The 17,235-nt window shown below is 38.3% G+C and overlaps 1 protein-coding gene across 1 annotated transcript in view; it reads left to right on the top strand.

The window, feature by feature from the left end:
- Positions 1-1,176: 1,176 nt before the first annotated feature.
- The window catches only part of LOC128657391 (oocyte zinc finger protein XlCOF6.1-like), a 263,445-nt gene continuing 247,386 nt past the window's right edge, over positions 1,177-17,235 (top strand). The window contains exon 1 of the mRNA XM_053711723.1: positions 1,177-1,342. Within this exon, the coding sequence (XP_053567698.1) occupies positions 1,291-1,342 (52 nt within the window). The 5' untranslated portion in view covers positions 1,177-1,290. The remainder of the gene's footprint in view (positions 1,343-17,235) is intronic.

Here is a 17,235-nt window from a genome sequence, read left to right on the forward strand (position 1 = left end):
CCACAAAATTATTTGCGCAAACTCGCAGTAATTTACGATATCCATATTTTCTTTGGGCGACGTACAGCGGCAATGAACCCTTGTATTGCAAGTTGAAAGTAAATGCGATCGATCAAACGAAATCACATTTAATGATCAAACTACCAAATCACGCTATTAACCCCTAAACCACTTCCTCACTACACTAATAACTCCTATACTGCCAAAATAAAAAATTCCCAAAAATTCCTGTCACTAAATCCCAAAGATTATACTTATCAAAGTTGAACCTGGGCGGCGGTGCTCCATCTTCATCCTGGCCGTGGTCCACCTTCATCCCGTCGGCGGTCTTCTATCTTCATCCATCTTCTTATCTTCAGTTGTCAACGTCCTCTTCATGCGCCACACACTGAATTTTAAGTACGAGGTAACCCCTTTATATAGAGATCTCCTTATATTCCCATTGGGTGATTTGAATTTGAAAATTTCCCCATTACTTCTATGTCTTAACATTGTCATCCTATTAACTCTAGGATTTTTATTATTCCAAATAAAAGATTGTATAACTCTCTGTTCCCCACTCTCACCGTAATTGGCAGTGCTCAAAAAAGATAAAGTAATTTAGGAATAGACATTTTTGAAACCACAACTCTACCCAAAAAGGAAATATAGAATTTTCCCCACCTATACAGATCTTTTCACAACTGTGACATCAACGGAATATGGTTCAGTTTAAAAAGATCAGCTAGATTCTGAGAAATATTTATGCCTAAGTAGCGAAGAGCTTTTTTAACCCATGTAAAGCCAGAATAGATCTCTAGAAGTATGATTAGGTAAGTTGACCACCAGTGCTTCACATTTGCTGCTATTTATTTTAATAACTCCACATTTTTTAAGAATGTTTTATATACGATGGGTAGGGATATCAATGGTTTTTGTTAATGCCAGAATAATGTAATCTGCAAAAAGAGCAAACTTATCTTCTTCACCTACTTTAATTCCTGAAATATCTGGAGAACATCTTGCTGCTGCAGCCATTGGTTCTACACACAGGGAAAATAAAATAGTGATTCATGGTCTGTTTATAATGTTCTGATACAATTGCTGAGCATCCATAATTTACAGTATTTCCCCTATGACGATGAACTTTACATGAGACTCTCTTTTTCCTTTCTCTTTTTTTATTTTTCTCTCTCTTTGTGTTTAGGCTCCTGTTATTGTGAAGATCACGTACAATACACGTCACTGCGTTTGCCAGTAAAGGAGAAACATTATAAGAATATCTGACAAATTCTCTTGCTGAACAAGACAATGTCTGACAAGACCAAGAACCAAACCTCAGACCTTCCAGATGTACACAGAGGTAAGCAGGACGTCACATGCATGTCACCTGGTTTTGTCATCAGAATAGGATAATATTTACAGTTAACGCTGGCAGCTGTCTCAGAACATATTTCATAGCCTGTATGTGACTTGGCACACTTAGTAGGTGGGGGTCACACAAACATCAGAATATACCTTATGCCACCATATATATACTACATAAATGAACTGCCAGTAAACACCACAGTAATTTTTTTGGTGCTTGGGTCATGACTAGTTTTGCAGTCACATGATACCTAGTATATAATGCAAACAGGATTTTAACACCCCAGGCATTTTTAAAAAAAACAAAAAAACATAAAGTAGTCCATGTGAAATTTCACTTCTTTCTTTTTTTAATACACAGGGGCCTAGGAAGCCACTAAAATGTAACTGTCATCAGTGAAACATTTTTTAAAAAACTGAGCATTTAAAGTTTACCCTCAAATGTTCTACCCTTTAACTTATTCCCAATAATCCATTTTACCTGCTGGGGTGTATTCAATTGTTTACAAGTAGCTCCTTTACCCTTATTTTAGCATTTAAAATAGCTGATTTAGCCTGTAATATCCCCACCTATACTGAAAGTCTCTATACTGTACTTAAGTCCAGGCTATTGACAAACTATGTAAACACAGCTAGCAGAAGAGATTGCACTCCCCGTGGGGTGTTGCAGAGATACGTAATAACATATTAATTTTCCAGTGTTCTCTCTAAGTATTGAGCTTTAGTTTACTGACAAATATAAGATAAGGAAGCATGTCTGTGTACACAAAGTGATAACATAATGAGATCTGATATTACCTGCACGTTCAACCCATTTTAACATATTGTAATTTAAAAGCAATTGCCAGAGAAATATGAATAAGGAGCGCTAAAAGAAGCCAAAGAGTACTGGAGGACTAAATAAAATATATATTTATTGAGGTCTAATATAAAACTTACTACAATTCCAAAATAATATTCAAAACTAATGGTTAATTAGCAATAAAACATTAAAATGTGGACAAATAGCGGGACGTCTCCCTTAGAACCTGTACAATCATCTGTTTGATTACTTTACAAATGGGCTGGATATAAAGCTCCTATATATACTACAGGCACAGGTATTATAATGGAATGTTAATGGAGTATGTCAGAAGCTGCAGAGGTATACACATACATAAGAGATTATTAAACTACAGTGATTATTAAAATACAATGTAAAATCAATCATAGAATCCTTCCGCACATAGGGGCCTCTGAAATAAAGGTAACCCGTGTGCTAGCTGTGGATGCGACAGCTATATCAGTGAACCTATGGTAGTATGTCGATTAGGAGTTAAGTCCTTGTTTGGGTTAATGCAAACTCTGGATTGGACAATCTCAATTGTAGGTTAAGTATTGAGTGGCAACACAAATGCTGAAAGACAAAGGTTCAGATTTCTAGCAAAACACCAAAGAAGAGCTGAAAGTCTTTTTAGTATTGGTCCCGCTAATCAGTTAGAGGAGAAAACACACTTTACTGTGAGCCCGCCGGTAAACTGTATACCTAACCACAATTGCCGCGTTTCTCTCCTTGTTGATGCGGAGGAGTTCTCTTTGCACTGATTTCTTGAAGCGTTCATGTAACAGATGATGTCACTAAAGTTTCTGGTGGTCTGGATTGGTGTGAGAGTTGCACGTACACAGCGTGGTTGAAGCACACGTGTAAATACACAAGAACGGCCATTCGCTGTATTGTCTCTTTCTGCCTCCGTCTACCTTGTAGACTCCTTAGGTGAAAAAAGGTGCCCTTAGTGATACAAAAGTGTATCTTGTTGACGCGTTTCACCCTTGATACAAGGCTTTGTCAAGACATAGTTTGAGCTCTTGGTGTCTGCTTTTAAATATCCCTCTTTGGAAACTGATTGGTTCATTATCAGACCTCCAATTTAAGGTGGAATAATTTAGATTCCCATGATGTGATAATTGGTGTGGGTGATTACCACTTATGTCCATACTTATTATCTTATAACTCTGATTGCGCTAGTAGAGATTTATAATCACATGTTGTTCGACAAGTTTACATATACAAGGGACTAATTGTGCCATATAAAAATATTGAATAAAAATATTCTAAAAAAACATATTTCATAAAAATATTTTTTGTTTTGCAAGGTTATCTTACGTCATCCTCCATATAGCTTATTCATTACTAAACATTGCAGTGGTTACCTGCCCCTAGTATTCCAATATATAAGTACATCCTTCTCATACATATAGTATATTGTGGGGAAATCATAGTGTGTATTCCTACTTGTTTGCTCATATTCACCTAGATTACAAGTTGTGCGTTCGTGTTTAATGCTAAAAAAATGGCCAGCAGCCATTACAAGTCTTGTCGGTATAGCTGTACCGCAAGCCTTTTAGCCTGTAATACAACGTCAGTCCTGCACACGTAAAAATTAAGTTTTTTTTTCATGGGACTTCCATAGCGCAGACATTACTAGTTTTGCGGTGAGGCTAAAAAGCTTGCGTTGCACCCTATAACGTCAAGATCCGTATTCCTAATAGTCTATATATGCGATTTTCAAAGGCCTTTAGACTATTATGCCTTATTGATTTTATATATATGCATTTTTTTAGATAAGTTTTAGGTAAAAATTAAATAATATATCATTATATAATAAGCAACATTTATCGTTATAGATTTGGGTAGGAAAGTATAATATATGGAGTAGGTCATCTCACCATGTTAGATAAACAGAAATTTGTATTCTGTAGGCTGTCCTACTAGCTGTGGGGGCACTCCATTTTACCCGAATATTGTTGTCAAGGGTTGAAATAGAGGTGTAGGTGTTTCACTAAGAGCGACCTCTCGGTAAAATAAACCAGAGTAATAACACTAATATTTCAAATTATTGCATATATAAATATATCCTATGCAATTTATAGTAATCCATTTATGTTAATGAAAAAAAAAAAGAAACATTTTTTTTTTAATTATTTGCGATAGCGCATACATTTTTAATACACTTAGAGGCTGGAGCATTTACGCTCTTACTATTGGTTACGATGTTACCAATGGAAGCTCTGCATAGTTGTTACACCTTAACGCATGCGCTGTCCATTTCAGTAGATGCTGAGATTTCGGCAATAAAAGTTTGTGGTTCAAATGAATATGTATATTGCACCTGAGGAAACGGTCAGGAGAGACCGAGAAACGTTGTGCTTATGTGCTTTACAATAAAGTCTTTTTTACTTTTATAAGACTTTGCCATGAACTGTCTTTTATTATTATCTCCTTTGACACTTTGTATCCCGAGGAGTTTGTGCTACTACAGGACGAGCCTGCTGTGGATGCCAGGCGCTGAGAACAGTTTTTTCACCGCTCTCAAGCAAAGACGACAGTCAGGATTCCATCAGTGGGAGTTAGCTGGACGACTAATAGTCCAGAAGGCGGTTGTGACACTTCTCAAGTGTCGTCTATCTTGTAAGTACAGTCTTACTTGCTCTATTGGCGTGTTTTACACATCTGATTGTGCACTATGGTGGCGCCTTCTTTCTTATCATTTGTATCTGCAGATCTTAACATCTTGGGACACCAACAAGAAATCTGAAGAAGCAGCTTGCCATCAGTCCCTGATACAGGACTTGGATTTTGGACTATTAGAACTGTCCTATGCATTCTCATCACTTACCATATAGCGGTGTGGTTTGGTTTTCTAATATTAATTATATTTAATATTGAATTTATTTTTTATTATTTTTTGGTATAGCATATCCTTATCACGTATATGTATTGGTATTTACCTTTTATCTAGGATTATATTGTTTGAATAATTTGTGATTTTTGATTATTATTTCTGGCGCACTGATTTATATATGCTACAAACATAATAAACTTAACCCCTAATCTGCCACTCCCGACATTGCCGCCACTAATAATAATATATTAACCCCTATTCCGCCACTCCCCGACATTTTCACCACTATACTAAAGTTATTAACCCCTAAACCGCCGCCCTCCCGCATTGCAAACACTCACTATATTAAAGTTTTTAAGCCCTACACCGCCGCCACTATAATAAACCTATTAACCCCTAAACCGCAAACCCCCACAACGAAATATACTAAATTAAACAACCCCTAAATTGAAAGCCCCCACATCGCAATAAACTAATTTAAACTAGTAACCCCTAAACCTAACGCCCCCCTAACTTTATATTAAAATTTCAATTTCCCTATCTTAAATTAAAACTTACCTGTCAAATTAAAAAAACTAAGTTTAAACTAACACTTAAACTAATATAAGTATTAAACTAAAATTAAAATACCAATTAAATAAAACCAAAATACACATTAAAAACACCTAACACTACTCTAAAAATTACAAAATATCTAATTACTAAAAATAAAAAAGAATTACACCTATAAAAAAAAAGCCCCTAGACTACAATAAACTACCAATAGCCTTTAAAAGGGCCTTTTGTAGGGCATTGCCCTAAGTTAAACAGCTATTTTACCTGTAAAAAAAAATGCAAAGACCCCCCAACAGTAAAACCCACCACCCAACCAACCCCCCAAAATAAAAAAAAACAACCTAACTCTAACAAAAACCTAAGCTACCCATTGCCCTGAAAAGGGCATTTGTATAGGCAGCTCTTTTGCGTTGCCCTTAAAAGGGCATTTAGCTCTTTTCCGAAAAGCCCAAACTAAAGAAAAAAACCTATCCAAAAAAGTTAAAAAGAAGATCCACTCACAGTTGCTGAAGTCCCGCTTGAAGGATCTTCATCTCGGCGGCTCCATCTTCATCCCGGCTGCTCCATCTTCATCCAGGCGGCATCTTCTATTTTCATCCCGGTGGAGCGGAGCGGGTCCGTCCTGAAGACATCCGACACAGAGCATCTTCTTCATATGGTCACCGCATACTGAATCTTCAATGCAAGGGATGCAATTAAAAATGGCGTCCCTTGCATTCCTATTGGCTAATTTGATTTTGGAAATTGGCTGATTTGAACAGCCAAAAGAATTTCAGAAGCTCTCATCCTATTGGCTGATTTGAATTTGCAAAATCAAATCAGCCAATAGGAATGCAAGGGACGACATTTTGAATTGCATCCCTTGCATTGAAGATTCAGTATACGGCGGATGCTCCGCGCCGGATGTATTCAGGATGGACCTGCTCCGCGTCGCCGGGATGAAGATAGAAGATGCTGCCTAGATGGAGCCGCTGAGATGAAGATGCTTCAAGCGGGACTTCAGCAACTGTAAGTAGATCTTCTGGGGTTAGTGTTAGGATTTTAAAACTTTTTTGGTTGGGATTTGTTTTTAGTTTAGGGTTTGGGCTTTTCATAAAAGAGTTAAATGCCCTTTTAAGGGCAATGGGTTGATTAGGTTTTTTTTATATAGGTTTTTTTTATTTTGGGGGTTGGGGTTTGTAATGTTAGTGGGTCTTTATATTTTTTTTTCAGGTAAAAGAGCTGTTTAACTTAGGGCAATGCCCTACAAAAGGCCCTATTGGTAGTTTATTCTAGATTAGTTTTTTTTTTTAAATGGGTATTAGAATAGTAATAATTGTTATTATTTTTGATAATTCGTTTTTTATTTTATGTAATGTTTTTATTTCGTTTTGGGGTGTTTTTTGTTTTTTTTAGATTAGGGGTTGGGCAATTCATAAAATAGCTGAATGCCCTTTTAAGGGCAGGAAAAAAAGCTAAATGACCTTTTAAGGGCAATGCCCATACAAATGCCCTTTTCAGGGCATTGGGTAGATTAGGTTTTACTTTATTTTTATTTTTGGGGGTGGGGGTTTGTATATTGTTAGGAGTGTTTGTTTTGTAGCAAAAGAGTTGTTAACTTTAGGCGAATGCCTTACAAAGGCCCTTCTAAGTGTCCTTGGTAGTTTATTCTAGATTAGGGTTTTTTTTATTTTGGGGTGTTTTTTAAATTTTTTTGTAATGGTAGGTTTTAGTGTAAGGCAGCTTAGCTTTTATTTCACAGGTAAATTTGTATTTATTTTAACTAGGTAGACTAGTTAGTAAATAGTTATAAACTATTTACTAACTACCTAGTTAAAATAAATACAAACTATTTACTAACCAGTCTACCTAGTTAAAATAAATACAAACTTACCTGTGAAATAAAAGTAAAACCTATTATTTATTTAATAATACCTATTTAAAACTAAATACATATTTACCTGTGAACTAAAACCTAAGCTAGCTACAATATAACTAATAGTTATATTGTAGCTAGCTTAGGTTTAACTTTTATTTCACAGGTACGTTTGTATTTAGTTTTAAATAGGTATTATTTAGTTAATAATTGTAACTAGTTCTATTTTAATCATGTTAAAGTTAGGGGGTGTTAGGGTTACAGTTAGGTTTAGGGGTTAATATAGTTTAATTTAGGTTGTTGCAATGTGGGGGGCTGGCAGTTTAGGGGTTAATAGGTTTATTTAGTGGTAGTGATGTGGAGGCAGAGGTTTAGGAGTTAATAACTTTATTTAGTGGCAGCGATGTCGGGGAGCGGCGGAATAGGGGTTAATAGATTTATTATTGTGTGGGCGATGTTGGGGTGCAGGGCAATAGAGGTTAATAACTATCGATATCGGGAGCGCTAGATTAGGGGTCAATAGCTTTGTTTAGGTGGCGGCGATATTGGGAGCGGCAGATTAGGGGTTAATAACAATATGTAGGTGTCGGGGTGGCAGATTAGGGGTGTTTAGACGTGGGGTTTATGTTAGGGTGTTAGGTTTAAACTTAACTTTTTTTTTCTCCATAGACATCAATGGGGCTGCGTTATGGAGCTTTTCTTTCTGCGATTGCAGGTATTAGGTTTTTTTCTGACCCGCTCTCCCCATTGATGTCTATGGGGGAAGCGTGCAGGACCATGTCAAATCAGCGCTTCGATTGTGTGCGGTATGGAGCTCAACGCAGCCATATCGCATGCACAAGCCGGCTGTTTAAAAACTTGAAATGGCTGCGCTATAGAGGGTTAAATAATGCAACTTTTGTTGTGTTCCTTAAGTTCCCTATAGCGCGAATAACTCGTAATCTAGGTTATTGTGAGTTATTACCAAAAGGGGGGGACATCCAATTCAGAATTTAGGCCAGTGGTGTCAGGGTTTTTTCCCTGTTTGTTTCCCATGTGCTGCTGGCAGCCATTTTACTCACCTCTCTTCCTGACTATGGTGCATTGTGGGGGATGCTGATCATTTCCTGCACTTCCTTTTATGCCCAGACTGGTGTGCATCATCCATGTGAGACAGGATGCAGTCTCAGAATTGTGATGTCATCACTTATTATTTAAAGGGCCTCTGTTCAGTATGCTTTGTCTTTGCGTTGTCTCAGACCTGTTTGTGAGAGTTCCTGTGTATTACCTGGCTATTTGACGTCCTTCCTGGTTTCTGATCCCTGGCTTGTTCCTGACTCTGCTGTTTTCCTTGTTGCCCGATTCATTCATGTCTCAGGGTATTCCGGCTTTGGAGGAGCATCTCCGGCAACTCTGTTCCACGTGGGTGCAGATTCAGGATTGCCTTCATCGTTCTATACAGCGCCAAAAGTTTCAGGCTGATCGTTGGCGTCTGCCCACGCCTTCCTACCAGGTTGGTGAGAGAGTTTGGCTGTCCTCCCGCAACTTGAACCTTTGTGTTCCTTCCTATAAATTGGCTCCCTATTATGTTGGTCCTTTTCGAATACTCCGACGGGTTAATCCTGTGGCCTACGCTCTTGACTTTCCTCCTGCTATGCGCATCTCCAATGTTTTTCATGTCTCCCCCTTGAAACCATTGGTTTGTAATCGGTTTACCACTGTTGCCTCGTCCCCGTCCTATCTTTGTTGACAACCATGAGGAGTATGAGGTCAGCAGCATTATTGACTCTCGTATGTCCAGGGGCTGTGTACAGTATTTGGTTCACTGGAGGGGCTACGGTCCGGAGGAGCGTTCTTGGGTTCCCTCCTCTGATGTTCATGTTCCCGCCCTTCTCCATGCCTTCCATGCCCGTTTCCCCAATAAGCTTTTTGTCCTCCCGCGGGGGAGGGGTCGTTGAGGGGAGGGTACTGTCAGAGTTTTTTCCCTGTTTGTTTGCCATGTGCTGCTGGCAGCCATTTTACTCACCTCTCTTCCTGACTATGGTGCATTGTGGGGGATGATGCTCATTTTCTGCACTTCCTTTTATGGCCAGACTGGTGTGCATCATTCATGTGAGACAGGATGCAGTCTCAGAATTGTGATGTCATCACTTATTATTTAAAGGGCCTCTGTTCAGTATGCTTTGCCTTTGCGTTGTCTCAGACCTGTTTGTGAGAGTTCCTGTGTATTACCTGGCTGCCTGATGTCCTTTCTGGTTCCTGATCCCTGGCATGTTCCTGACTCTGCTGTTTTCCTTGTTGCTGATTCCGGCTCGTCTGACTATTCGCTTTGGCTCCAGACTCGGCTTGTCTGACTACCAGCTCTGGTTTTGACTCCTGGCTTGTTATTTGACTTGTGGACTTTTTATTATTTTTTTTGCTATTAATAAAGGTGTGATTATTTTTGCACTTCTCGTCTCAGTCTGATTCCTGGCACCCTGACAATTGGGGTGCAGAGTCTGCATATTGTAAATGAGCTCGGCTTCCTTCCTTAACAATTTTTGTTCAAAGTTTCTACCTCTCCCGTCTGGTTTAACTTTCATGATACCCCAGTATTTGAAATCACGTAAATTGTTCTTGTGTGTTACACAGAAGTGATTGTATAGGTGCGTGTCTAAATTGCCCTCTTCAATACAGCACAAGTGTTCACATATCCGTTCTCTCAATGTCCTAGTTGTTTCGACAATATACTGTTTGTGACATGAGCATTCAATAATGTAGACTACCCCCTTATCTTGGCATCTTACTACCTCTTTAATTTCCTTACACTTACTGCTATATCTACAAGATCTTCATCCAAAACAAGGGAAGAAACCATTCAGTAAGTTCCCTTGTATGTTGCCATTATTTAATTATCTATTCTCTCCTTTTTTGAACTCACTTGGTGCCGCTATACTTTTCACATTCCTAGCTTTTCTATAAACTATTTTTGGGCATCTTATATCCTATGATTGGATCTGTCTGTATTAAATGTCAGTGTTTTTTTTTTAGAAAATAATGGTCACAATTATAGCCTGTCACTAGAATTACTTCAAATTTTTCTGTTGGATCATTTTGTTGTTCCTCTTTTTTATTGGTTAATAAGCTATTTCTATCCTTCACTTCTACCTGTTCTTTTGCCCTTTAAACTATAGCTAAGTTATATCCCCTCTCCAGGAATTTATTTTCCAGGACCTATACTTGCTCATCATAATCTGAGAGTCTAGAGCAGTTCCTTTTTATTCTAAGACACTGCCCCTTAGGCATATTGTCTTTCCATCTACTGAGGTGGCAGCTGATAGAATGTATAAGGTTGTTTGCATCAACCTTTTTAAAGTGAGTCTAAGGCCTAGATTTGGAGTTTGGCGGTAGCCGTGAAAACCAGCGTTAGAGGCTCCTAACGCTGGTTTTAGGCTACCTCCGGTATTTGGAGTCACTCAAAATAGGGTCTAACGCTCACTTTTCAGCCGCGACTTTTCCATACCGCAGATCCCCTTACGTAAATTGCGTATCCTATCTTTTCAATGGGATTTTTCTAACTCCGGTATTTAGAGTCGTGTCTGAAGTGAGCGTTAGAAATCTAACGACAAAACTCCAGCCGCAGAAAAAAGTCAGTAGTTAAGAGCTTTCTGGGCTAACGCCGGTTCATAAAGCTCTTAACTACTGTACTCTAAAGTACACTAACACCGATAAACTACCTATGTACCCCTAAACCAAGGTCCCCCCACATCGCCGCAACTCGATTAAATTTTTTAACCCCTAATCTGCCGACCGCCACCTACGTTATCCTTATGTACCCCTAATCTGCTGCTCCTAACACCGCCGACCCCTATATTATATTTATTAACCCCTAACCTGCCCCCCACAACGTCGCAGCCAGCTACCTACACTTATTAACCCCTAATCTGCCGTCCGCATGCCGCCGCCAGCTACATTATCCCTATGTACCCCTAATCTGCTGCCCCTAACACCGCCGACCCCTATATTATATTTATTAACCCATAATCTGCCCCCCACAACGTCGCCGCCAGCTACCTACACTTATTAACCCCTAATCTGCCGTCCGCACGCCGCCGCCAGCTACATTATCCCTATGTACCCCTAATCTGCTGCCCTAACATCGCCGACCCCTATATTATATTTATTAACCCCTAACCTGCCCTCCCTAACATCGCCGACACCTAACTTCAATTATTAACCCCTAATCTGCCCACCGAATCTCGCTGCTATTCTAATAAATGTATTAACCCCTAAAGCTAAGTCTAACCCTAACACTAACACCCCCCGAAATTAAATATAATTTTAATCTAACGAAATTAATTAACTCTTATTAAATAAATTATTCCTATTTAAAGCTAAATACTTACCTGTAAAATAAATCCTAATATAGCTACAACATAAATTATAATTATATTATAGCTATTTTAGGATTAATATTTATTTTACAGGTACAATAGCTATTAAATTGTTAAGAAATATTTAATAGCTAAAATAGTTAAAATAATTACAAATTTACCTGTAAAATAAATCCTAACCTAAGTTACAATTAAACCTAACACTACACTATCAATAAATTAATTAAATAAAATACCTACAATTAAACCTAACACTACACTATCAATAAATAAATTAAATACAATACCTACAAATAACTACAATGAAATAAACTAACTAAAGTACAAAAAATAAAAAAATATTTACAAACATAAGAAAAATATTACAACAATTTTAAAATAATTACACCTACTCTAAGCCCCCTAATAAAATAACAAAGCCCCCCAAAATAAAAAAATGCCCTACCCTATTCTAAATTACTAAAGTTCAAAGCTCTTTTACCTTACCAGCCCTGAACATGGCCCTTTGCGGGGCATGCCCCAAGAAGTTCAGCTCTTTTGCCTGTAAAAAAAAACATACAATACCCCCCCCCCCAACATTACAACCCACCACCCACATACCCCTAATCTAACCCAAACCCCCCTTAAATAAACCTAACACTAAGCCCCTGAAGATCATCCTACCTTGTCTTCACCATACCAGGTTCACCGATCCGTCCTGGTTCCAAAATCTTCATCCAACCCAAGCGGGGGCTGGCGATCCATCTTCCGGCGGCTGAAGAGGTCCAGAAGAGGATTCTATCAGCCAATCGGAATTAAGGTAGGAATATTCTGATTGGCTGATGGAATCAGCCAATCAGAATCAAGTTCAATCCGATTGGCTGATCCAATCAGCCAATCAGATTGAGCTCGCATTCTATTGGCTGATCGGAACAGCCAATAGAATGCGAGCTCAATCTGATTGGCTGATTGTATCAGCCAATCGGATTGAACTTGATTCTGATTGGCTGATTCCATCAGCCAATCAGAATATTCCTACCTTAATTCCGATTGGCTGATAGAATCCTATCAGCCAATCGGAATTTGAGGGACGCCATCTTGGATGACGTCCCTTAAAGGAACCGTCATTCGTTGGGAAGTCGTCGTCGGAAGAAGATGGGTCCGCGGTGGAGGTCTTCAGGATGGAGCCGGTCCTCATCGGATGAAGATAGAAGATGACGCTTGGAAGATGATGGTTGCCGGTCCGGATCTACTCTTCTTCCCGGATAGGATGAAGACTTTGGAGCCTCTTCTGGACTTCTTCAGTGGATGTCTAGCCCCTGCTTGTGTTGGATGAAGATATCGGAGCCAGGACGGATCGGTGTGATACCCGGTGAGGTGAAGACAAGGTAGGATGATCTTCAGGGGCTTAGTGTTAGGTTTATTTAAGGGGGGTTTGGTTTAGATTAGGGGTATGTGGGTGGTGGGTTGTAATGTTGGGGGGGGTATTGTATGTTTTTTTTTTACAGGCAAAAGAGCTGAACTTCTTGGGGCATGCCCCGCAAAGGGCCCTGTTCAGGGCTGGTAAGGTAAAAGAGCTTTGAACTTTAGTAATTTAGAATAGGGTAGGGCATTTTTTATTTTGGGGGTCTTTGTTATTTTATTAGGGGGCTTAGAGTAGGTGTAATTAGTTTAAAATTGTTGTCAGATTTTCCTTATGTTTGTAAATATTTTTTTATTTTTTGTAACTTAGTTCTTTTTTATTTTTTGTACTTTAGTTAGTTTATTTCATTGTAGTTATTTGTAGATATTGTATTTAATTAATGTATTGATAGTGTAGTGTTAGGTTTAATTGTAGATATTTTATTTAATTAATTTAATGATAGTGTAGTGTTAGGTTTAATTGTAACTTAGATTAGGATTTATTTTACAGGTAATTTTGTTATTATTTTAACTAGGTAACTATTAAAAAGTTCTTAACTATTTAATAGCTATTGTACCTGGTTAAAATAATTACAAAGTTACCTGTAAAATAAATATTAATCCTAAAATAGCTATAATATAATTATAATTTATAGTGTAGCTATATTAGGATTTATTTTACAGGTAAGTATTTAGCTTTAAATAGGAATAATTTATTTAATAAGAGATAATTAATTTCGTTAGATGTAAATTACATTTAATTTAGGGGGGTGTTAGTGTTGGGGTTAGACTTAGCTTTAGGGGTTAATACATTTATTAGAATAGCGGTGAGCTCCAGTCGGCAGATTAGGGGTTAATTATTGAAGTTAGGTGTCGGCGATGTTAGGGAGGGCAGATTAGGGGTTAATACTATTTATTATAGGGTTAGTGAGGCGGATTAGGGGTTAATAACTTTATTATGGTAGCGCTCAGGTCCGCTCGGCAGATTAGGGGTTAATAAGTATAGGCAGGTGGAGGCGACGTTGTGGGGGGCAGATTAGGGGTTAATAAATATAATATAGGGGTCGGCGATGTTAGGGCAGCAGATTAGGGGTACATAGGGATAATGTAAGTAGCGGCGGTTTACTGAGCGGAAGATTAGGGGTTAATAATAATATGCAGGTGTCAGCGATAGCGGGGGTGGCAGATTAGGGGTTAATAAGTGTAAGGCTAGGGGTGTTTAGACTCGGGGTACATGTTAGGGTGTTAGGTGCAGACGTAGGAAGTGTTTCCGCATAGCAAACAATGGGGCTGCGTTAGGGGCTGAACGCAGCTTTTTTGCAGGTGTTAGGTTTTTTTTCAGCTCAAACAGCCCCATTGTTTTCTATGGGGGAATCGTGCACGAGCACGTTTTTGAGGCTGGCCGCATCCGTAAGCAACTCTGGTATCGAGAGTTGAAGCTGCGTTAAATATGCTCTACGCTCCTTTTTTGGAGCCTAACGCAGCCTTTATGTGGACTCTCAATACCAGAGTTATTTTTATGGTGCGGCCAGAAAAAAGCCGGCGTTAGCTTTTCGGGTCGTTACCGACAAAACTCTAAATCTAGCCGTTAGTGATTTAGTTCATTATTGACTAGCTCAATGTCTAGGTCTAAAAAGGTAACTTTGTCTGTACAGTATGTGTAGATAAAGCTAATCCCTATATTGTTGACATTCATCTCTGATAAAAATATCTAGGTCAGTGGTGTTCCCCTTCCAAATGAAGAGGATGTGATCAATATACCTTTTTTTATAGAGTACAAGATTTGCGCCCACTCTATGCGGAGTAATGAACTCCTCCCACTTTCCTAAAAAGAGGTTTGCATAGCTTGGTGCGAATCTTGTACCTATTGCTGTCCCTCGTATCTGTAGAAAAAAAATTGTTTTCAAAAGAAAAATAATTTTGATTGAGAATAAATTCAATTCCCCTTAATATAAATTATGTCTGTTCTTTATTCATTGAGGGATCTCTAGTCATATATAAATCAGCCATCTTAATACACAGGTTATGTTGTATACTAGTATACAGCGAGGACACATCGCATGTCCCTTGTAAATAGTTCTCTTCCCACTGAATTTAGTTTAAGCAGTTTAAAACATCTGTGGTATCTTTAAGATACGAGGGCAGGCTCTTTACATAATTTTGCAAGAATTTATCGATGTATTGGGAGAGATGGGACATTACTGAACCAATACCCAATATGATCGGTCTCCCCTGGTGGATTTTGCAGATCTTTGTGGATCTTCGGTAGGTGCTACAATACCGGTATTATGGGAAATCTAGGACATAGGTAATTTATATTCTCTGTTTAGAATGATCCCCTTTTCTTTTGCATCATCCAGAATTACTGTTAATCTTAACACAATTTTTTTTTGTTGGATCTAATTTTAATTCTCTATAGGTATCTACATCATTCAATAGTCTGTTCGCTTCATCCACATATTTTACAGTATCTAATACATATAATTAAAGGGGTAGTAAGATGCCAAGATAAGGGGGTAGTCTACATTATTGAATGCTTATGTCACAAACAGTATATTGGCGAAACAACTAGGATATTGAGAGAACGGATACGTGAACACTTGTGTTGTATTGAAAAGGGCAATTTAGACACGCACCTATACAATCACTTCCATGTAACACACAAGAACAATTTATGTGATTTCAAATACTGAGGTATCATGAAAGTTAAACCAGACTGGAGTGGTGGAAACTTTGAACAAAAATTGTTAAGGAAGGAAGCCAAGCTCATTTACAATATGCAGACTCTGCACCCCTCTGGCCTAAATTCAGAATTAGATGTCTCCCCCTTGTTGGTAACATAACTCACGATCACCTAGATTACAAGTTTTGTGCTATAGAGGGTACGAAACAAACGCAACAAAAGTTGCGTTATTTCACCCTCCATAGCGCTGCCATTGCAAGTTTTGAAAAATCTGGCTTGTGCGTGTGATATGGTTGCGTTGATCACCATACCGCACAAAATACAAGCGCTGCTTTGACGTGCTTGTGCACGCTTTCCCCATAGACATCAATGGGGAGAGAGTGTTAGGTTCTTTTTCTAACACCTGTGATCGCAGAATGAAAAGCTCCGCAACACAACCCCATTGCTGTCTATGGGGAAAAAAAAGTTAAGTTTAAACCTAACACCCTGACATAAACACCCCTAATCTGCCGCCCCAACATCGTCGACACCTACATAATGTTTTTAACTCCTAATCTGCCGCTCCCAATATCGCTGCCACCGAAATAAATCTACTAACCTCTAATCTGCCGCTCCTGACATCGCCACCACTATACTAAAGTTATTAACCCCTATTCCCCCGCACCATAACATCGCCCACACTATAATAAATCTATTAACCCCTATTCCCCCCGCACCCTAACATCGCCCACACTATAATAAATCTATAAACCCCTATTCCCCTGCACTCCAACATCGCCCACACTATAATAAATCTATTAACCTCTATTCAGCCGCTCCCTGACATCACCACCACTAAATAAAGTTATTAACCCCTAAACCTCTGGCCTCCGACATCACTGCCACTAAATAAACCTCTTAACCCCTAAACCTAACACCCCCTAACTTTTTAACATAATTAAAATAGAGCTAAATTAAAGTTACAATTATTAACTAAATAATACCTATTTAAAACTAAAAACAAACCTACCTGTAAAATAAAATCTAAGCTAGCTACAATATAACTAATAGTTAACTAAAATCTTAAGTTTTATTTTTATTTCAGAGGTAAGTTTGTATTTATTTTAACTTGGAAGACTATTTAGTAAATAGTTATTAACTATTTTCTAACTACCTAGTTTAAAATAAATACAAACTTACCTGTGAAATAAAACGTAAGCTGCCTTACACTAAAACCTAGCATTACAAATATAAAAACGAAATTATCCAAAACAATAAAAATGATTCCTATTCTATTACCCTGTTTAAAAAAAAAAAAAAAACACCCCAAAATAAAAAACCCTAATCTATAATAAATTACCAAGGGCCCTTAAAAGGGCCTTTTTTAGGGCATTGCCCTAAAGAAATCCGCTCTTTTTCCAC

This window comes from Bombina bombina, chromosome 4, assembly GCF_027579735.1.
Source record: "Bombina bombina isolate aBomBom1 chromosome 4, aBomBom1.pri, whole genome shotgun sequence".
In the NCBI taxonomy this organism is placed as follows: Eukaryota; Metazoa; Chordata; class Amphibia; order Anura; family Bombinatoridae; genus Bombina; species Bombina bombina.